The sequence below is a fragment of the Stegodyphus dumicola genome, chromosome 3 (assembly GCF_044657685.1).
Source record: "Stegodyphus dumicola isolate Sdum_Otavi_A_Nest chromosome 3, ASM4465768v1".
NCBI classification, from domain to species: domain Eukaryota; kingdom Metazoa; phylum Arthropoda; class Arachnida; order Araneae; family Eresidae; genus Stegodyphus; species Stegodyphus dumicola.
Genome location: NC_140770.1, coordinates 121,379,302 through 121,402,729, shown reverse-complemented (window position 1 = coordinate 121,402,729; position 23,428 = coordinate 121,379,302). Strand labels below are relative to the sequence as shown.

Sequence of the window (23,428 nt, the reverse complement as noted above, 5' to 3'; positions counted from 1 at the left end):
TGAATAAATGTCGTCTTTCAGATGTGCAAATATGTCTCTCAAATTTCATTTATCTAGCACAACTCCTTGCTATTGAGATTTTCCGTTCATTAGATTTCATTCATTTCTGTTCCGTTGGGATCCATTTTCCGTCAGTGTATATATATGTATAGTTTGTCTATCATAAGCTGTCTGTTGAAGTAGAAACGAGCCTTGACACATTTTCCGTAGGGGTGCTTTGAAGATTTACTTTTCAGTTTGCCATCATGGCGCATTTAAAGGGGAATTGGCAACCCTTGGTTCGCCCCTATGAAATATACTATCTCTGTTGCTATAGTGACTGTCCCCCGCGAGACACTGTGGCGGGATACTAAATGACCAACCGCAATGTATTAATTAATGCAGCTAACTTTCTGCTTTCTTCAAGGCAACAAGCAAGAGGATTCAATATTTATAACTGATATTTGCATGATCATACAATTATTGAAGTGAACCGAAAATTCAAATGTGTGCTTGAATCATTAGGCGCATTTTATTATTATCTGTTTTATTAAATGTGTACTGCAGTCATCTAGTGTAGTTAAAACTATAAAGTTTTCCAGAATACGTTATTTTCGTATAGCAGTACATCAAGACTTCAGTAACAAAGCAGAGTGAATTTATTTGTATTCATAAAATTATATTTGTTAATGAGGTTGTAGAGTACTTAGGTAATTTTTAAAACAGGAGTGATGAAAAATGAGCAACGCCTTCGCCGGGAATAGAACTACGGACCTCTGGTATACGCGGCCAGCGTGCAGACCACTACACTACGAAGGCCTGCTAAGAAGGCGGACGAAGTACCTTATATACAACCCCCTTTTAAAGGATGACCGGGGTTTTTAAGGGACCCAATCGCCAAATCCTTGTTGTGGAGAATCATCATCCACCACCCTTTTAGTTCGGGCGCCAATGTAGAGACATTAGGTATTTTTTGAAAGCAAGAAAGATGAAAAATGAGCAATGCCCTTGCCGGGGATCGAACCACGGACCTCTGGAATACACGCCCAACGTGCAGACCATTACACTGCGAAGGTATGCTAAGTAGACGGGAGAAATAACTTATAAGGTACTGCGAAATTAAGAACAGAAAAACCATTTTAGGTTCTTCCAAACATAAAAATTTGTCTGTTAATAATAATGAAGAAGAAATTTTTGTATGAAGAGGTCTAAGAACCCTTTTTTAATAAGATAACGTTCATTTATGCAAAAGACATATTTCAATCGTAGGTCTAGAAATAGAGTAACTTGATTCCGTTATTCGTTCCAAAGAACGTTCAATCTACTAAGCTTTAACTGTTACTGATTGCCATCATTTTACGGTCATTCACTGTAACAATTACTCTGACCCTCTGTCTTATGCGAGAACACACTTATGCGGTGCACTGGTCATGTCTGAATTTATGGTTGGTTGAACGGTCATGGTTGACAAAAGATGAAGAAAAGTATTCGTTCTCAGAAAAATACTAGAAATCACAAATAAAGGTTTTTCGGTCTAATCTTGACTTTTTCAACAAAAGTACGAAGATGGCTAATTACATTCATTTCTGTATACAAGAATTCTGAAATGTTATTTTTTAAAAGAACTTGTCGTTTGTGCCTTTACAAATGAATATTATGTATCTTAGGCATGTCACAAATATTGATAAACTTTGCATAAATTGAATAGTTTTTTAGTCGAAATATAAAGTTCTTCCATTTTTGCATATTTTAATCTTCGGTGAAACAAGAAAAATGAATATTTGCAACTACATTTTGCGTTAATTATAAGCAAGATTAAATGTATTTTTTAAATGATTTATGAACCCACTACAAGTATTACCGAATGGCTAAAATCAAGAAGATACTGATAGTTCATTTCGATTCCTGTTTGGAAGTTTCGTGGTTCTATCAGATAATATTACAATTGGCCAGAAGATCCTCCTCAGCCTGCCTTAGCAAAAATAGCTCAGATTGGCTTCGCCATAAATAAGCAGTTTAGGGTACATGTGACAAGTTTATACTACGCATCTTCTAAACCAAGCTTTTTATTTTACAATTTTGCCAAACAAAACTATTTTCGTTTAAGTTGAACACGCACTGTATCTGTTTAACTCCAACTTCTGTGAAATAAGTACGTGATGCCAAATTCTATGTTGTTTTTACTGCAGCATTTATTCTAATATTATTAGTAAACATGCATTGGAATTTAATTCAGTAAAACTGACAACAGTTGATTGTAAAGATGACATTGATTGCATTCTCACCATTAACGTTTTTTTATCCTTACAGAGGGGGAGGGAGGGAAGGAAAAGAAAAGAAAAGAGAAACAAGAGAAAACTGAAATACTTTCTCTTAAAATCAGAGTCAGGCTTACTGAAACACGACACTGTGTTTCTGTCATGCACATCCAGTGACAGCCAACTAAAACCGGTGTTTCAAATGGCTATCACTGGTGTAGATAAAAATTTCACCAGGCTTCATGTTTTCATTTGCATCAATGAATATCGTCTACATCACAATTAATTGATTTGGTTATGATGTAGGTGATGACCATCACTAATTAATTCTTCATTTTAATTGTCTGTCATTGGTACAGGGGAAAATAATTGACAATACCTATTTCTGAAGGCCATAGGAAATTCTTTGAGAAGTAGCACACCCCGAAAGATTATAAAAATGAAATTTGTAAATTTTTCAAAAAAAAAATGTAATTATAAAGGTAATTATAATGGTAATTATAAAGGTAATTTTAATGGTAATTATAAAGTTTTGTTTTATCAGAGAGAAATAATCTTGGATTTTTCGTAACAAGTTATCATTTTCAGATTGTTGGATAGAAACCTAAAATTCTTTTCTATCGGATGGCCAAAGCAAGCGAAGTCTCCCATGTCCGGTTTGGTTTATCTTAGGCCACCCGATAAATTAATGCGACTAGAACAGAATATGTTTAGTTATTTATTGCCAATGTTTTAGTTATTGATTTATTCATCTACGACATATGTTGCTTTGAGCTAACTCGTACTTTTTCTTTTAGCCTTAAACTCTTTCTTATATTTGTTAAATTATTTTTTAAAAATAATATTTTCTTCAAAGAATTTTCATATCTAAATCATTCCGGAATCAAAAAATCGTAGTAAATTATTTCCTATATTTAGAAATGGAGAAACTATTTAAAATTATAAAGCTAAATAAAGATAAGTATATGCAAATATTATACATTTTATGCAAGTATTACTTATTGTATTTTCTCCTTATTTGGTGAAATGGTGGTTCGTTTTGCGAATTAAAAGTTCTTTCACTTCGCGAGATGGAAATACATTTCGTCAACTAGCCGAGAAGTATCGAAAACTTAACATGGCTATTCTGCTTATCGGAAGAAATATCAAATGAGAAATATTTAAGCTTACGTTTATAAAACTAATCACTTTCTAGATTAGATGGACTGTCTTATATTCTGTATGTCTGTTTATTGAATTTCTCCTATAGGTTCTTAGTGGGGAAGAATTATCTTGAAAACTTCAAAAATAATAATCAGATATTTCCACACCGTATTAACTAGCTGACTTAAATCATTTTTGTTAATCTAAAATATTGCTGGTATACCAAAATAGCCATTTATTTTATAGCATACGAACCTTTTTTGCTAACAAAATTTCGTAACTGTAATTTAAAAGTGATTTTTATAATGAAAGAAATTCTATTAATCCGCCTTAAAGAAAATTAAACATTTACATGCATTCATCTAGTTAAAAATTTCTTCTTTTTATTTTCAGGAAAGCTTTTACGAATTTCTTGATTTACTATTATTATTATTATTTGAGGATTTTTTTTTACGAAATCGTGAATTAGTTTCAGGAAATACTTATTTAAACGGGTGTTCTATTATGTAATTAAGAGCGTATCACTGAATGAGATGTTCAATCACTTAATTCAAAATGTAATTTTATTCATTTATTTACTACATCGACACAAAAACATGAAGCATATGTTCAGCAAAATACACATAAAAATATAATGGAACATAGCACATTAACACACGGCACTAATGCAGTATAAATGCGTACAGATTAAAGTTCTCACTGTTGTTCTAACGCTATTCTTCCCTGTCGCGGGAAATAACAAGAACAATTAAACATTCTTAGCGATTTTAAGTTGGAAATAATGACTGCAGCATTTTCTGAGCATCTGACCAAATGCATCTTAGTTTCTTCCTTAAGAATAAAATCTTTGAAATGAAATAAGATATTTTTGAATAGTACTGATACTAATTTCGGTGCCACTGCTTTCGAATTAAACAATATGATGATCGTATGCAAATGTGTTATATGACTTATTAATTTTGAAATATACATTTTTTATATAAAAAAAATGCATATAATAATATATTTCTACCCAGGGAACAACTGCGACGAAGAATCCCTCAGAGTTGATCTTCAAGAGTGCCGCACAGATTTTAACGATGAAGAAAGAATAGCAAGAAGACACAATGATAGTGATATGAGGCATCACAAAACATGCTGGTAACTATTACAAATTCTATTTTTAATCAAGGGCACTTCCCAAATAATAACAAAGAAAAAACAATGTTACTAAATAATATGGAAAATAATTAAAGGAACAGTAATAAGCAGTAAAGAAATCTTTTTTAAAGAAACTCGTATTAAATAGCGAAAAATCGATATAATGTGAATAAATTTGCAATTTATTACTTGTCAAACTTTTCCCGTAAATTTCAATTCTTTATCCTCGTTTTTTGTACTTAACCCTTGCTTAACTGAGTGGGTTTTATCAGCCCCAAAGGGCTATTAGCAAAATGTAAGATATCTTTCAAACTGAATCAGTTATTTGTTAACAAACTAAGTTAATTAAAAGCAATAGATAAATATATTATTTTTTAAACTTTTATTCGGATTGGTTTAACTAAAAATGCATTAAATTCATGTTATATCTTATTAAAAACATTCAAAATTTGTATATACTTACGTTATTCGCTTTCCGAATAAACAAAAGATATAGAATGCTCCCATTGTATATTCGTTTAGTATATTAATGAAATGTTTTGCTATTCCATCTGAGCTATCTCTATCGATAATCTCTACTGACAAAACTCAGAAAACTTTAAAATAGTCCTTTTGGGCGACCGTTAGAATCTGAACCCTTTCATATCTTTTTTTCTTTAGTTTGGTCCATCTCGCTTTTCTGAATTTTCTCTGATTTTAACATTCTTTTAATATACTTTGTAGCAATTTTACTGTGGCTCGGCATTTTACGTTCATTTATTTATTCCTGCGCAAATTTACCCACTTTACTCAGGTTGCTAACGCTCTATATCGCTTGCAAAACTAGTTAAGATGTTTTCATGCTTAAGTGCCTTTATTTGTCTCATTTAAAAAAAAAAGTGTCCTGTTTTAGTTTTTTAATTCAACGTTTGATTTTAACAACCGTCCTTAGCAGGTGGCAGTGAAGCGTGAAAAATGGAATATGATGTTGAATGCTTGTATAATATAATAAATGAATTTAATCTAGTATACATAACTTTGTACTGTGAAATTAAATGGCATATTCAACTTCTTAGGTTGAAATAATTATCTTAACCTTCGGGAAAATTATCGCCCTTTGCTACTCTGTTAACTGAAACAATGATTTGTGGTATAAAACTATTACAAAAAATGAGGCTACTTGCTCTAAAGTTCAAATATTTACATCAAAACTAAATACCTGGTTAACCAGTTAAAACTGTAAATCATCTGCCAACGGTAGAATTACTTACTTGCGTTAGGCCTCCAACCAGTACAGCAAAAATTCGGCGGCAAACGCTACAGTTAATGAAAATTATACCACATAGGGCTGGATTAAGACTTTTAGAAACCCTAAGCATTTAAAACATTTTGGTGCCCCCCTACATAAATTTAAACCTGTTTTTTCCCATTCCGTTTTGTTTTATTTGCATCATGTATTCCACGGCTAAAGGAAATTTTTTTGGTGCCCCCCTTCCTGAATTGCAAACGGCCTTTTTGTGATGCTCATTTTCCTTGATGGCCTAAGCACGTATTTATTTTGCTTAATGGTTAACCCAGCTCTGTCCGCATGCCTTTAAATTCGCATAACTTTCTAATCAGAGAAACTAAAATTGTGACATGAGTCAAGAAGGCTAGGATAAGGTTTAATTCAAAATTTAACTGTTAGAAAAACTTAAGAATAATTGCAAAAGAGAAGAAAAAATTCTAAACTCAAATGACTCTTGTTTGCTCGTTAAGTTATTCATATTACTTTAAAAATAAGTATAATATATTTAATTTTACGCTTACTTTTAACAATTGTTTTTCAATCCAATAGCGCTCTAGTGAAATACGAAGAATGTGTAAAAAAGACAGTCCAAGGGAGATGTGGGAATAGAAGAAGATACGAAGAGAGAAGTCTAGTAACTGACATGAAGCAGAGATACCCTGATTATTACTGTAATGACCATACACTGAACGAATGTTCGAGTGCTGTAATTAATAGCTTTTCACTACTCTGCGCAATATTAACTTTATCATTAACGTTAATATCGTCAACTATGAAATTTAAATCTTTTTAACTGAATGATGTTGACGAAATTGTACATGCATATTATTAAAAAAATGTATATTATATGTTAAAAAGCATAAAGTTTCTCAAATATCAAGGATTATTACCTTAGTATCACTATGGAAGTGATATGGCCATGGCAGAGTGAAAGGAAAATATTTTTGGAATACGTTATTAGTTAGGAAGCGCTGACATTTCCCTGCATTTTGAGGCCACACTTTTTAGGTAGGAAAGTTTACGTACTTTTTGAATGAAGATATAAAACGCTTTCTTGAAAGCGATGTATCATGCTTTTACTTAAATTTTGACATTAATGTCGTTTCAGAATGGAAAATACAGGTCACTTCATAGTCTAGCGACATAGAAATTAATTTTTTAAAAAATTTATTCATCACAATATTACTCATCTGAGTGACTACTTTTCTTGCTGCGGATTTTCAACTCCTGCATGGCTCTGAAGTAGTTTTCCAAAAGGATCTTCTTCAAATATTTAGTCACAACTCTTTTCATACATGCTTCTTTGGAGGTCATCAGCGGTATCAGACTGGGACCTTTTCGGCAAAATGACGAATTAGTTTGTGCAAAAGGAAGCTGGTTGATATCACGACAAGCTGCTTTTCGAAAGAAAAAGAGATGAACTATCTTTGTTGAATGCCATATTATCAAACAAGAGAAAAAACTCGTTAAGTGCGAATACAAGGCTGAACGAATGGGTGACATAAAGCTGTGCAAAATACTTTAATAATATTTTGTACTAACTACATAATCTTGCTACAGAGAGTCTTTGCGCACCACTTAACTGCACTCCCCCCCCAAAAAAAACGTGTTTAAGTGATTTAAAACCGCATGCCTTTTAAGGCTTTCGGATTACTTCCTTTTCTCTATAACCAACCAATCAGTTATTGAAAAAGACTGTTCCTTCTTCACAGCTTCCTCAGATTTTTCCAGAGAATAAATAATAAACACTGTTTGCAAGAACGTCCTTTTTTGATACAAACTGAAACCATGCTAACTCTGATTGGTATGGCCTTGCCAACGATGGGTTAAATGAGACAATTACCTTAGTAAAAAATTGAGAAATGGAACAAATAAGTCATAAAAAGTATTTAACGTACAGCATTTTTCAGATTTACTTCACGTTTTACGACTAAGACCTGTTGACGCGACTCTATTGCTTAGTAACAATTTCGAATCCATAGTTCCATCTCATGTTGATAAATCGCGACAGATATGGTTGTGAGAAATAATGCTATGAATCTATAGACTCTTAAAGCTTTATGCTGAGATTTATAGGCTTAGGCAATATCCAAATCCTACCCTCTACTAAACTACGACCTGGCAACTTTTCTTTTTATCTATTGGATCTCTTAAAAGTCGTGAGTTATGTCAAGAATATTAATAATTATTTTAAAATAGGCATTTCAAGGCCGTCGCTAACCTGCCCCATTTGCAATCACAACTCGCGTGTCATCACCGCACACCATTTATTTTCTCCACAACATTTGAGACTGTAATTCAAGGTCAGTCTTAGAAATGGCAACATCGATGGATCTTATGTTTTAAGCAGTACGAGTAAAATGTGGCTTAGATTTTGTCAAGAAGGTTATTGCTCTACATCACCTGAAAGAAACAGTTCGTTACACCTGTCAAAATATTTATCCTACTGTCATCAAATGTGTATTACTGGAGCGCAAGGCCGGCACCAGATCACGTACGGAAAAATTCTTAGAATTTAGGATGAATTGGCAGGCCAAAAGTCTAGCGCAAGCCTTGCTGGAAAGGCAGTATCGGCTGGATTTGTTAGAGATGCTAAACATTTAACGTGAGGTGGGCCATTTTGCACAAATTATATTAAATTCCTTAGTATACTAGACTTATATCAGATAGCCTGTAGAATATGCATTTTCCATACTGAAACGAATAAATACCTAAGAGCTCAGTCATAGTGTAGATTTATCCCAAACAACTTTTTTAATTTGACAGGATAGGTTATTCAGAAATATCATTATTCATTACTTTTGACTCATTTCTATTCTTTCATGTTGCAGTTTTGTAAAAGATATTGCCATAAGCATGTATAAAAAATAAAATCTTGTTTGTTTTTGTCTCAAAATGGTTCGTTTTCCTGATAATTAAAAAATAAATTTTTATATATATATTTAAAATTAAATGAATCAGTTTGGATTTTAATGCTATGCAAAGCAAAGGGATTATTCAAACAGTAACAAAATATATAATTAAAAAAAATCACATATTGTTGTGACATTTAATAAAACAACAGACAATTATTTTGATAATTTAAAGTTAAAACATTACTATTCAAACTGTGCAACTGTATTAAACTATCCCATTATTTCAAAGAACATAACGATTGTTTGCAAAACTCTAAAAGAAAATAATCATTAGAAAGCAAAAATCAAAGATGTAGAGGACGACTTCAACACTACTTTTCCTATTTTTAACATGTTTAAAAAATATTGTTAATTCATAATTACCTAATACTGAAAGATTCTTTAAAGATCAGTGATAGTAATTAACATCTGTGATCCCAAAATTTTTAGCATTAATGTAAAATACATTTTTTCCGAAATACCCCTTCCTTCTGATTAGCTTATGAGTATCGCAAAGCACACGAGGTGTTACCTACTTGGGGAAGATGCCTTCATGGAGACCTTTTAAAGGGCAACTGGCTTGTAATCATGTTACACGTGGTCAAAACCACAGAAAGCAACCATGCAACCTGTTCATCTAGGATCAAACTTGGCTTGATCTCTCCGCTTTCAAAGTTCTTTAAACTTTCGGTAACTGATTGGGCTACTTTTGTGAAACACTCCCCCCCCTTGTCCATATTAAGAGTACAAAAATAAATTTAAAGACAGCTAAATATCAGATAATTTTTATAAAACTGCGAAAGACTCCTACTCAATAATGTCTGGGATTGTGGAAAACATTGAATATCATTTGGTGATTGACTTCTTAATGAACGAAAGCATAATGCTACCATATATTCAAAAATGTATGGTTGCAACCTATAGCGACACTTTCTTTCCACCCACAGCAAGACAATCTTCTATTATCATATCAATCAAGTAGCCCCCCCTCGCCACAATGAAACTATCTTTATTATGGATTGCGGGCCCTCAGAATTATCTCTGGTGAATAATAATCTGATGTAGTTAAGTTCTCTTCAAATGTCAAAGTTCACTGAAGGTAAGATAAGCACTGAGCAAGTAAGTGCTTATCTTGAGGATGAATGAAGAGTGAGAAGATTTACAGTTTCAACATTTTAGTTCATTGTTCCGGAATTAACATTAAGAAACATAAATATGTGAAAGTATAATACAATCACAGATTAGTAATACAGTCTGAAATCTGGACCATCATGAAAAAATCTTATTATCTTATAAAATCTAGGAGTAATCAAACATAATATTCAAGAAAAAGCATGTGCCATAAAAGCAGTTTATCTCCTAATCAAGATTCCTGTACATTCCATTGTCGACCAATGCTTAACAAGTACATTTATTGATGTTAGGCAAGACCACAGTTTCAGCCCTTGAAGAGCTGTGGGGGCCAACATTTTTTTTTATCTGACCTAAACAATAAATGAAGCCCCAAGCCATACTGGTTTTCTTTTGTTAGCACAGCCAAGAAAAGGATGAAAAAATTAGATTCTGATGAACTTAGTTCATTTAGCATAGCAACTGGGTTCTTTCTTGAGTTTCTAAATTTGATTCAGCTTATTTTTTGCAGGCTATTATTACTACAGCTATTTTACCAAATTAAAGTTTGAATTTTCAATTGTGTGAAAAAAAGTTCCTAATTTTGGAGTTGTAAAGTGAAAGCAAATTTCTATGTCAAACAAGCAATAACTGGAATTGCCCCCCCCCCAATAAATAAAAATAAAAACAATAATAATAAATAAATAAGAAAAAATGGTCAAGACATACATGTTTAAAAATTATTTGAGGAATACGGCATTGGAAAGTCCTCCCCCCCCCCAAAAAAAAGAATTTAAAATATGTTTGTGGATTTTGTCACCCCACTTGCAATGCATAGTAGAAAAATGATTCATTACACTGAGAGTGACAATTGAATGAGATACAGAGGGCATGCAATGGATGAGTCTAATGCTAAAGGCTCATGCCAAAATATTTCACAAGAAAATGGACTTAAAAACTGAGTCAACAAATTGGTTAACCAAATTTTAAAATTGCTATGCAATAAGGTGTTAGATTTACAGGCAAAATATCATCAGCTGAAGCAGCTTAGCATTTTGCTGATGGAATTCATTGAACTCATTAATAGCAAAAGTTATTTTTGCTGATGGAATTCATTGAACTCATTAATAGCAAAAGTTATCTCCAGAATAAATTTATAATGCTAAATAAACTAGTCTTTTCTGGCAATATGTGTTCCATAATACCATGGCAACCTCTGAGGAGCAATCCTCAAGTTCGTAAAAACAGACTAATGATTTCGGCATATGCAAATGCTGCACGAATGCAAAAATTTAAACTTTTCATAATCGCAAAAAAATTTACAACTCAGGCATGACTGGAATCAATATTTCTCCCATCATCTGTCACTGAAATAAAACAGCATGGGTTTAACCGTTTCATACTCAAGGCTCAGTTATTTACCTGATGATACAAAAATTATCCTGATTATACACAATTGTTAGCTCATAGATCTTTTAAAGTTTTAATAAAAAATAAAGCCTCTGCCTTATTCTTCAATGCCTCATTTAGCCACTGGATATCGAAGCACTGCATGCACTATAATGTGGATATAAAGTAGCCTTTTCATAATCTCTGGAAAATTTCCTGAACAGTGGTTAGGCCATTCAAGAATTTTTTAAATATTTTAACTTAAAATCTGCTGTGTCAAGCATTGGAAGGTCATAGAAGGACAGATATTAAAAAAAATGCTAGCTATAATTTATAGATCAGTTTCCATATTTCATGATGATGATGATTATGATGATAGACACAAATTCAAACTTTTTTTTTAAGACATCACAAGCAAAAAGTGAAATTTGTCAATTAATGGAATTAGTTGAGAAGTGATAATCAATAAAGATGATATAACAGGTTTTTTTCCATTGCAATAACAAAGCCCCAATCATCAATCAATTAATGGAAGGCAAAATGTGTAATATGGTTTTAACTCCAGAAAATATCACTACCAATACTGAAGGTCGATAAAAAGATTTTAATTGGCAGTTTAGTGGAAATCTTTTACACAGTAGTTACATGATTTAAACAATGGAACTTTGTAACCAAACAAGAAAAACTAAAAAGTAAGAATGCATGCGAGGGCTATCTGCCTAAGGGGACCTTCATGAAGGACTTTCTATGTGAAACTGGCTTGTACACATTACATATGGGGAAAACCATGAATATGCCCATGCAGTCAGTCCATTTGCCTGGAATCAAACTCAGGTCAGAACAACCAGTGTTCAGGGACATTACCACTCGGCTGCTGGTGAGCAAATTAAAGAGAAAGTACTATTAGTACAAAAAATGAAGCATTTTTATACATCTTACACTAAAAGAAACATTTAACAAAACAAACAAATAAATAGCGAACTTTTTTGTAAATTTTGATTTCTTTATGATCATTTTTTTTTGTTTGTTTGTGTGTGTGTGTGTGTTAACAACTATTTTATATTTTTTATTTTATAATTTCTATATGTCGTCTTACTAAATTTAAAGTGATGATCTAAAAATCTGGAAAGACTCAAGACGATGATTCTACTCCTTGACATTTGCATTGAAACAACAACAATAATAAATCTTTTGAAAGAATTTATGATAAAAGTAAAAGAGCAGGAAAACACCACACACTGAAAATATAAAAAGGTTTTAATGCATAATCAAATATTTTATTTCCAATTTAATATAGAATGCTATTAAAAATAAGAGATAAAAATTAAGTTTTTTTGGAATCATATGAGCTTTTCATATATCTGAACAGAACTCATACCTTCAGATAAAGAAAAATCAAAACAGTTCATATAATAACATTATGATATAATGGTGACCACAATTTTACAAAACTCTTATTATTTCACAATCTAAATTAAATATAATATTGAATCTAAATTAAATATAAAAAAAATAATACAAGGTTTTTCAATACAAATATACATATTTAATGCATAATATACAGATGAGATAAAAAAATATAAAGACACTTCAAAATTAAATAAAAATGCTTTTTTTTTTTTTTTTCAACACTACAAAGTTCTAAACTTAATTGTGATGCTACATTTAACATAATAACAATACGGGAACATAAAAACTCATGGCAAAATTTACCACAAATATATATACAGAAGGAAAACTAGTTCAATGTATAATCTTTTTCAATATATTCTTTTTTTAATAGCAATAGAATAACCTTTTCTATTTATTTAAATATTTCTTTATCCCTTTCTTTTTTGATAAGAATCATGTTTGTATCCCTGAGAAATGCCATTTTAAAAATTTAATAGTAAGAATCAAAATACTTTCTTTGTTAAGCCACTAATGTCTTAAAATTGGTGGTATCTTGATTAAAAAGAGATATGGCCACATAGCCTAGCACTGTATTTCAATTAATTTATTTTCTAGGAATCAAAGTCTTTTTATATTGGTAACACTGAAATTAAAAGGCATGTCTTAAAATTGGTGGTATTTTGGGGTGAAAAATATGGCCATTTGAAGGAAATTTCAAATATTTATTTTCTTCAAACGGCCAGACACAGTTTTATAGAACTGCAAATGTTTTAATACTTTGGATTAAAACATTTGAGAAACCATGCTTATATTAGAAGTCGGAAAAAAACTTGCAAGGTAATAAATACTACTAAAAATGTGCATAAACATATTTTATTTTAGCATTTTTTCAAACTAAAGAATAAAATATTTTTTGAGGGACACAAATGGTTTAAGAAAATTATTAACAACTGATAATACTTTCTGATCTGGTATTTTCTGCATATAAACTATAACGTAACATTGTATTTATTTCCTTCAAATGCTTATGGCAAGTATATTTGAAAGCTACATTATTATTAAAATATAAATCATGAAGTTCTATTTCTGTTATAAAACTTGAAAGCTGATAATCATTGATATAGATACAACTTTTTTATTATTTGATTTATATATAACTTACAAAAAGTTAATCATCAGTTCCATTTATGTAATAAATTTTCAAATAACAAGAAACATTTCATATTCATTATAATGACTAGATGTCATGACTAAACACATTACAAATCATAAAACAAAAGTGATTAGATGCATTTAGGCATATTATTATTTTCTGTGATAAATTCAAATGTTAACAGTGATTCTATTTATCCACTCCTATCTCGAGAGAGAAAAAAATGCTATAACTTTGGTACAGAATTTTCAAATATGTTAAGGATTAAAAATATTGCCTATTTTATACATCATTTCTTCTACTTCCATTTCTTACTGTTATTAAAGTTACATTTCAGATTATCATTTCAGTTACATAAAAAGTTAGCCTGCTATTTAAGAAGTGATTTTAGCTTTAACTTAAACACCAGTGAAATAGCAGAGGTTCAATTATAAAGGGGCAAGAGAAGAAAAATGTAGTAAAAATTTTGTACCTAATTATATTCTAAGAAATACTGGTTATTTTCAGAGGCTGTCTCTATGAGAAATTTTACCATAGTAGTACTTTAAAGTAGACCACTTTAAATAATGAAAAATTCGTCTACTTTAAAGTAGACCACTTTAAAGTAGACGAATTTTTCATTATTGACAAATACAATGCTCTACTTGTAGAACTACTTATAATTCATTTCATTTTTAACAATGAATGGTTTGCAATTTTTACAGTATGTCAGATTATACTGAATTTTTAAATCAAAAGTCTCTATATATTAATTTTGATTTTCCTCTTTTAATAATACATAAACAAAATTTTCATTAAAGTGATATTTAAACTAAATTTCAATGTTTTTAGAAGAGTCTATAACATTAGTACAAGTTTCCGCATGCATAAAAATATACATAACACTCTTTTAAATACTATGCAAAAAACTTTAATATTATTATATAAAACTAATGAATTCTTTAATATATCAAGTAATAATACCAGATTTGTAATTTGTACAGCAAAATTATAAAATAATTAATCATATTATTCAAGAAATTCTAAAAATCATAAATTCATACTGTAATTACCTACAAAAAAATTTGATTATGAATTAATTTCAATTACTCAATATGCAGTTGTGCATGATTGCATTAATTGTTCTGGATTAACAATTAATGCAATCCTGCACAATCGCCCAACTCACTGCCCAATCGCAAGTCCAATGGCAAAACTTTTAACCAGACCTCCATAAATTGATGCCTGATATCAACTTTTGATTTCAATAAAATACTGCTATATTTTGTACTTCAGAGGCTAGGAGGAATGTTATTTACATAATGTTGCCCTATCATTTGATTTTGCATTTTGGAAACGGTGAATGACCAACTCAGTCTCCAGATATAACTACATGCTTTCTTCCCTGTTAGTTATTATTTATTCTAACCCCCCCCCAAAGTATTCAAGAGTTTAAAAAGTGCATTATTTGTGAGATTTGTTTAACTGGTGTCACTATGCAGTAGTACATGAAGCAAAATTTTCATGCTTAATAGAAGATTACATTATTTGTAATGGAAATTATCTTTCTAATGTAATTCTGTGAAGTGAATATGTCTCAAAAGCTTGCAATAAACTCTCTTCCTATTTGCAAATCATTCTAATAATAATGGCAACAAACCTGTCAAACCCTCTTGGCTCATCCTACACATAAACCTATGTACATTAGATCTTCCCCAGCAATTTATCCCAGTTACTATGTAATTTGTTTTCTATAAGCTATTAAAATTCAGTTTTAATGATAAATTTTAAATTAAAAAAAATTAAAATCTGCTATTCATGCAATTTTTTTTTTCAATATAGGTATAAATTTGATTTCAAATTATTTTAGAATCTTTTCAAAAGAAAAAAAAAAAAAAAAATCCTAGATTTGTTTACTAACAGCAATATTTCTAGTATGAAATAATTTACATATTTTATATACAGAAAGAATACATTAAAAGCATCAGTATTATGCTTGGATGGAGGTAACATCAAATAATTAATTTGGCTTTTTATTTGTGACATCAATTACTTCACACAATAGTTGACTTTTTTAACAGTATATTTGTTTAAATAACAACAGTTTTGAAAATTTTCATTAAATTAAAATATTTAACAACTATCTTAATAAATAATATCTGTTTGCCTTAATAGATACAGATAATAGAAATTTGCATGGATATTAAAAAAAAGGGAAGAGAAAGAAAGAAAAGAAACACAAGAGTGATATTATTATAGAGACCGCAATTTTTTAATAATTTAAATTATAAATATGGTAAAAAATAATATATATTTTTAAACAGCTAATTCTACAATATTTCTGCATGATTAGAACTTCTGAAAAGTTTCAATCATTTTATATATCAATTTAAAAAATTTAATATGCAAAGTATTTTCAATTTGCTTAATAATATTCAATACATACAACACAGATAATATATTTTTCAATATTACATACACATTAATATAAATTTTATATTCAACCATTAGAACTGCTCCATGGTTTGAAACAAGCTAAGCATATACTTATTACGGAATAATACAGATTTTGTGACATTGTAAGGCAGCATTATCTCCGTTTTACATACTAGTGCACTTTTTCCTCTTTTCTGAAGCTGAAATATTGCTGCGTTTTTACTATAGAGATCCCGCTTTTCACTTAAAATATCACCAAATTCTTTTCACCATTATCAAAGATGGAGAACTTTAAGCAGTACCTCTCTTTGGTATATCATTTAAATTTTATTACATAAAACAAGTAGCTTTGAAAAATCAGTCAATGATATAAGACTGGACGGTCTAAATATTTTTGCACCAATAATTCAGTATTAGTAAACATACAGTACCCAAATAAATATCTACTAAATTTAAAAATTATGGAACTAATAGTTATAGCATCATTCAGATCTGTGCTTTTTTTTTTTTTTTTTTTTTTCAACTAGCAAAAAGTGACAAACCACAATATTACTATGCCACATATTTTTACATTTGTTCACAAGTGAGCAAATTGGTGACTGGAATGTCAGAAAATTTACTGGATAACTGATTTCCAGGATTAGAAAGACTCCATTTAAAGGACCCAGAAATCTCCTAATTTGATCTCCATTCATATTTCTTTTATGGGGGTACATAAAGACTCTTGTACAAGGCCTGGATATTCTTTGAGAAAAAATTACTATTGCATGCAAATTTGTGATGCCTCAAATATTGCAGAAACTTGGAGGCAGATTAAGAACTACACTGATATTTGTAGAGCAACCAAAGAATACATGTGAGGATCTGCTGATCTATGATTAGTTAAACGGTAAGTTTTCACTTAATTCATTTAGTTGCACCATCATTTGCTGTGACAAAACTGACAAATTCTCTTTCAGTTAAAAAAGAAGAGAAGAAAGAGAAAGAAAAAATTCAATGATGCTATCATTAGTAGTTCTTGAAATATGTGAATTTTCCACTGGGAGATATTTATCCAGATACCTTGTACATAAACAGCCTTGGCCAAAGGTATTACACACCAGGTATAAAAGGCACACAATTATGAACTTTCTTTTTAAGTTACAGTTTGTAAAAAATAAAGGTAGTCATTAAATTTTTATTTAATTCTTATAATTTCCTTTAAAAAATTAATATTATTGTAATTGTTTCACTATTTCATTTACATGGAAATTTCATTATTGTGCTGCACTAACTAATTGATAATTAAAATAATGCTTACAGAAAACATCAGAACTTAGGGAAATTAATGTTCTGAAATGTTATTAAATCTTGTTTTTAAACAAGCAAGGGAAATTCAAGCTCAGACAGCAAAAAATCTTAAATGCTCATGATGTACTTTGGAATGTTCTAAAGGGGGGGATTTCCACATAAATGATAAAGAAAATGGTTCGGGAAAAAATCCACCAAAACATGATGACTGAACTTCCTTTCAAAAATCAACACAAAATCAAAGCAAAAATTCTCATGAGCCTGCTGCAGAGTTATCAGAGGAAATTAAGTGCTCAATTTTTGCATAAACTATCAGAGGGAGATTTGTAGCAGCTGATCTGAAAGATGGTAAATCTAGAAAGAAGCAAAACACTGAGATTTAGATCACACAGTTTACATAGGAAGAATACTGAAATATGCTCTTTTCTGATGAATGAAGCTTTCAGATAAACATCGTTTTGCTTCTATATCACATAAAATACAAGGTGTGTTCAAAAAGTTTGGTGATTGGTCTCGTAATTAAAAAACCGTGCCGGTTAGGATCTTGCACTCATGCAGACGCAGTGAGAGAAATGTCATGTAGAGCCCTCTAACTGCCATTTTACTACAGATAAGAGGAAGCGCACACTATGAGCAGTTTAACACAATCAGTGTGAGAAAGATTGTCAGTGTGACATGGAGCAACGCACAAACATAAAGTTTTGCTTCAAGTTAGGCAAAACGGCGACGGAGACACATGACATGTTAGTGAAAGTTTACAGTCAGGAAGCAGTGAGTAAAAAGTGTGTTTATGAGTGGTTTAAACGGTTTACAGATGGAAAGGAGGATGTCAAAGACGAGCCGCGGTCGGGGCGCCCTACAACAAACACAACTCCAGACAATGTAGAATGAGTTCGACAGATACTTGCGGCAGATCGACGACTATCTTTAACAATAATAGCTGGCGAATTGCAGATAAGCCTAGACAGTGTGAGCACCATTGTGCACAAACATTTGCATAAATGTAAGATATGCGCCCGGTTTGTACCGCACTCGCTGTCAGACGAGCAAAAGCAATACCGGATGAAAACCTCTGGAAATTTTATCAACATGTGTGACCGGAATCCGCAATTCTTGGAAACAATAATTACAGGGGATGAGTCGTGGTGCTATCAATACGATCCGGAGACCAAGCGGCAAACCATGGCATGGTGTTCAACGTCATCACCCCCTCCCAAAAAAAGTCATTTGACACAATCCAGGATCAAGACATTGTTGATTGTCTATTTCGACAGTAAGGGTTTGATTCATCATGAATTTGTACCCGTGGCTACAACCGTCAATGCGGAATACTACGAGGGGGTTTTGAAACGGCTGCAGCTATGCATACGCCGGATTCGGTCACAGTACCGGAATGGACAGTGGAATCTGCTCCATGACGACGCCCGGCACCCACACTGCGATCCGTGTAACCCAATTCCTCAACAGGCACCAGGTTCCATTTTTGGATCAGCCTCCATATTCTCCAGATCTACCAAAAGAAGCGTTTGCAGATAGTTTCCAACAAGTGTACACCCGATGTCAAAAGTGTATTGTTGCTAATGGCGAATACTTTGAAGGCCAGTAAAGCTATTTTGCTTGTTTCTCTTGTTTCCTTTTTTTTTTTTATGGTAAAATTCACCGAACGTTTTGAACATGCCTTGTAATCTTTCATACATACCTTGAATGTTTTTAATTATAACCTAGTGTCTCAAAAAACTAAAATTTTCCTTTTGACATTTAGGTATTTGGTACACCTAGCACATTCTACATGAAGCAAAAGAAAAGGTATCCAGGGAGAGTATTTCTCAGTGTAAAACATGAAAAAGGCAATATTATCATCTGGGGATGCATGGCAGCCAGTGATGTAAGCAAAACTTGTGAAGATAACACGAATAGCCAGAAATACATCAGTGTTCTTGAAATGACTCTAAGACCGTCTTTTCATAAATTATTCAATGATATAAACATGGATTGCATCATATTTTTGCAAGATGATGCAGCATGTCACAAATCAGTAACTTCAATGAAGTGGATTCTTTATAATTGGCCATCATAGTCCCCGAATAGTTACAGCACCTATAGAATCTATTAAAGTGAAAGCTATGCCAATACTCTATGACATCAAAAATTTCCCATAAAAATATTCTTGAGCATGTTTGAAATGGCATAAATGTGAAACAGTGTCATAAACTACATGCTAGTATGCGAAAAGTTGCTAATGTAATTGAAGCGAAAGGTGGAAACATCAAATTTTAAAACTGTGAATAAATATTGTTTATAATCAATAATAACAAGCTTTTTTAATCTCAAAATTATGTTAAAAGAAATGCAATTCTATAGGATGCCTAATACTTTCAGCCAAAGTTCTGTGTGCATATATATATATCTATCTAATCTGCAATGTGAATTTCAGGAATTGTTTTTGTAGCTCATGCTCACGTGTTTTAAAGAAATTTTCTAAAAGTAGAAAAATATTTTAACAAGAAATAAAATCAATAATTAATTTACTCCAAAGTCTAGTATGGAACCATTCTGGTGATAACTTTGATTTCCACTCCATATGATATGTATAATATTTCAAAATGAAATCAAGGTGACAAGGTATCTATAATATTTACAGTTTTTCAACACTCGGTAGGACATAGATTAGCTTCATCAATGAATTTCTCTCAACGCAATCTATTCGTATATAAAAAGCTTAAATATTTTCTTTAAAAGTTTTTTTACACTTTTTAACAGACGTTTAACACCCATACATATTGCACTATACACTTAGGAGTATAATATAGTGATGTGTACAAAGTCCCAGTAAGAATTCTTGACTTGCTATGCTTGCTTACTAAATTAGCTTAAATCACTGATATTGAATGTAGACATATAAAAAGTAAATCTGTTACATTATATTAAACTATTCAACATAAAAAGTTCTGAATAATACTGGATTAAAATACTAGTTAAATTAGGAAAACACCAATATAAAGAGAATTGCAGTACATAAATATACTCTACTCTACACAGAATAAATAATGAAGTTTTAAAGGAAAAACATCACATATTATATGTGCTTTGGTAACAGGCATTAGGTATGAAAACACACACTCTGAATATTTACTTCTGATAAATTTTATCACAGTTGTACTTGTATTTTGAAAAACCTGTTACAGCACAAACTTAGAATTTTTAATTGTACTGATAAAAATATACATATTTGGCATTTTATAGTGACATATACAATTTCCCAAGAAAGTTCTCGGTAAATAAATGGCACACACAGGAAATCTATCCCTTTATAACAAAATACATTTTATCTTTATGTGTGTACTGGAAGTTATAGTATGGTATGGTAATTTGCAAAGTGCTTGAATGCAAGATACACAGGCAATACTCTGCTGAATTCTAAAACACATATTTTGGACAGTAATGAGAATTAAGTTTTAATATATGATTTTCATAACATAATAAAATATATGATGAAAAAATGAACACATTAAGTATGCATTTATGTCAGAATCTAATAAAATAAAAAATAATAATAAATGCAAAAGTACAATGTGGTAATTTACATTTTTTAAACAATTAAAATTTAAAAATATACACTCTGATGTAAAACATAGGAATTAGTATTTTAGGCATAAAGGAAGTATGGACTAGAAAATATAGACTAGAATGGAATGTTTAAAATTAAAATAAAATAAGATTTGATACTTTTCATATTTCACAAAAAAGACATTTATAATTAATTCAACAAATTTTACTGATTCTTCACTTATAATGCAAGCATAAAACATTTTATGACTACTGCAATTATCTTAGTTTTAACATTTATAAAAGCACCATCACATATAAGCAAGTTCCCACAGAAGTGATTATAAAACATTAGATATTTTTGTATAGTCTGTATGATTTTAAATACAGTACAAAGTCTTTAATCCGGACCTGAAAGCTACAAACTTTCTGCGCATGCGGTAGCGTTTACGCATGCGCATTTAATATATAACGGACGGTATAAGCTAGGCTAAAATTATAATTATCTATTTCAGTTAATGTTGCAGATTGCATTGTTCCTTAATCTTCTAATTCGATTCGGCTTATTATTTTTTGCAGACTGTTAGAGAAATTTTACAAAAAGTACGAAGAAAGTGACAGAGAGGTTAGTGAAAACTAAAAAATTTCAATTGACAAGTTAGTCGGTATTCTCAGCACAGCAATTACAGGACTTGAACAGCGGAACTTTGTAACTGAACAAGAAATTATGTCTGTTTATAGAATTAAAGAGAAAGTATTAGCACATAAAACGAAGCAACTTAAACAACTTATATTGAAAGAAATATTTAATAAAGTAAACAAATAAATATTAAGTTTTTTTTTTTGTTGTAAATTTTGATACCCTTTAGATCATAATTGCTCTTTATTTCATAAATTACAGTTTCATATTTTTAATTTTATAATTTCTGCCATCTTACCAGATTTAAATTGACGATCTATAATCCGGAAAAACCCCTTAACCGGAATCGCCGAAATCCCGACGAGTCCGGATCAAAGACTTTGTACTGTACATACAATTCTGCAACATAACTGGACTTTCTATGAGAAAATAGTTTTAAGTATTTTAGTTCATTTGGAAACTAGGCAATGACTGAATAAATAATCAAAGCCCACACTTATGTCCTTTGTTCAGATAAAAAACAAAATGTTTTATTTGCATGTTAATTCGTATTTTTTAAAATCCATTACACCTGTTTCATTTATTATCAATCAGTGTTTGTATCTGCCGAACTAAATCCCTGGCAATCTTCAACACAGCTTTTGCATCATGCCTTTCAGCCATTTCTAAATATAAAATCAATAAAATACAAGTTAGATATACATACTGATAGGTTTAAAAGATATCTTCAAAAGCTACTTCATATTAATCAAGCACTGGAAAAGAATTCAGCATTATTAGAATCCGTAATATAACGTGATTCAACTTCTATCCCAGGTTTGGAAAGTTTATATCAGAATAACTACAACAAAAAGATGTAAATCAATAAAAGAATCTTTACAAGTTTATGTTCATAACAGACCTCGATCTTATAACTTTAAGAGCCATTTTTCTTTGCAGACAAATTGTTATGCAGACATGTGTTGTAAAATTAAACATGTGCAACAGTGGCTAATTCCCTAATAACAGGAAGTTAGCCAAGATTTAATTTTTCAACAAGTTTCCTACATTTTCATGACAGTATCTGCTATTACCTTTAAATTTCCTGGACATTGAATTGTTCTTCTTTGGGGGGGGGAGGGGAGATAATGTGATTCTTTTTCTGTTTCTTTCATGCTCATCTGACATACCTGCATATACTAATTCAGAAGTCAAACAACAAAAATCAGCGTTAATTTGCAAAATTTTCACAGGACTAGTTTCGATGGTTTTACCGAACCATCATCTTCAGCTGCAAAACCGCAAATGAACAAGATAGGAATGAATTCCTATCTTGTTCATTGTTCATCATAAAACCATCGAAACTAGTCCTGTGAAAATTTTGCAAATTAACGCTGATTTTTGTTGTTTGACTTCTGAATTAGTATTTATTCGGCGTGTTATTGTGTCTTAATACCTGCATATGATTTTTTATGTAATTAAAGATTATGTGTAGAATTTTTTATGTAATTAAAGATCATTTATGTCTTCTTTGCTATTTTATTTAGCATAAATGTGAGAAAGAAATCAAAGGAACTGTCACATATACTGATTAAGAGACTATCATAAGATCATAGACTGACAAATACAAACATACAAAATTGGAAGAGGTTCCTTATATTTTGATATGAACTGTACTATAATATATATGTTATTGAACTACATTAAACAATAACAATAATTTAACAGCATATATCATATACTTATTTGCTACCCTATCAGCATAGTTACAGGGAAGTCAGCGATGACAGCCTTGGGCCTGAGTTCAAATCCCAAATATGGCATGGATGTTTA

At 31.0% G+C, this 23,428-nt stretch overlaps 2 protein-coding genes across 2 annotated transcripts in view; one reads left to right on the top strand and one right to left on the bottom strand.

The window, feature by feature from the left end:
* The window catches only part of LOC118193216 (uncharacterized), a 94,154-nt gene extending 85,471 nt beyond the window's left edge, over window positions 1-8,683 (top strand). The window contains exons 6-7 of the mRNA XM_035364275.2: window positions 4,397-4,520; window positions 6,337-8,683. Coding sequence (XP_035220166.1) covers window positions 4,397-4,520; window positions 6,337-6,580 — 368 coding nt within the window. The 3' untranslated portion in view covers window positions 6,581-8,683. The remainder of the gene's footprint in view (window positions 1-4,396; window positions 4,521-6,336) is intronic.
* Window positions 8,684-15,584: 6,901 nt separating this feature from the next.
* The window catches only part of LOC118181744 (small G protein signaling modulator 1-like), a 226,869-nt gene continuing 219,025 nt past the window's right edge, over window positions 15,585-23,428 (bottom strand). Inside the window, exon 25 of the mRNA XM_085813251.1 lies at window positions 15,585-22,281. Coding sequence (XP_085669377.1) covers window positions 22,193-22,281 — 89 coding nt within the window. The 3' untranslated portion in view covers window positions 15,585-22,192. The remainder of the gene's footprint in view (window positions 22,282-23,428) is intronic.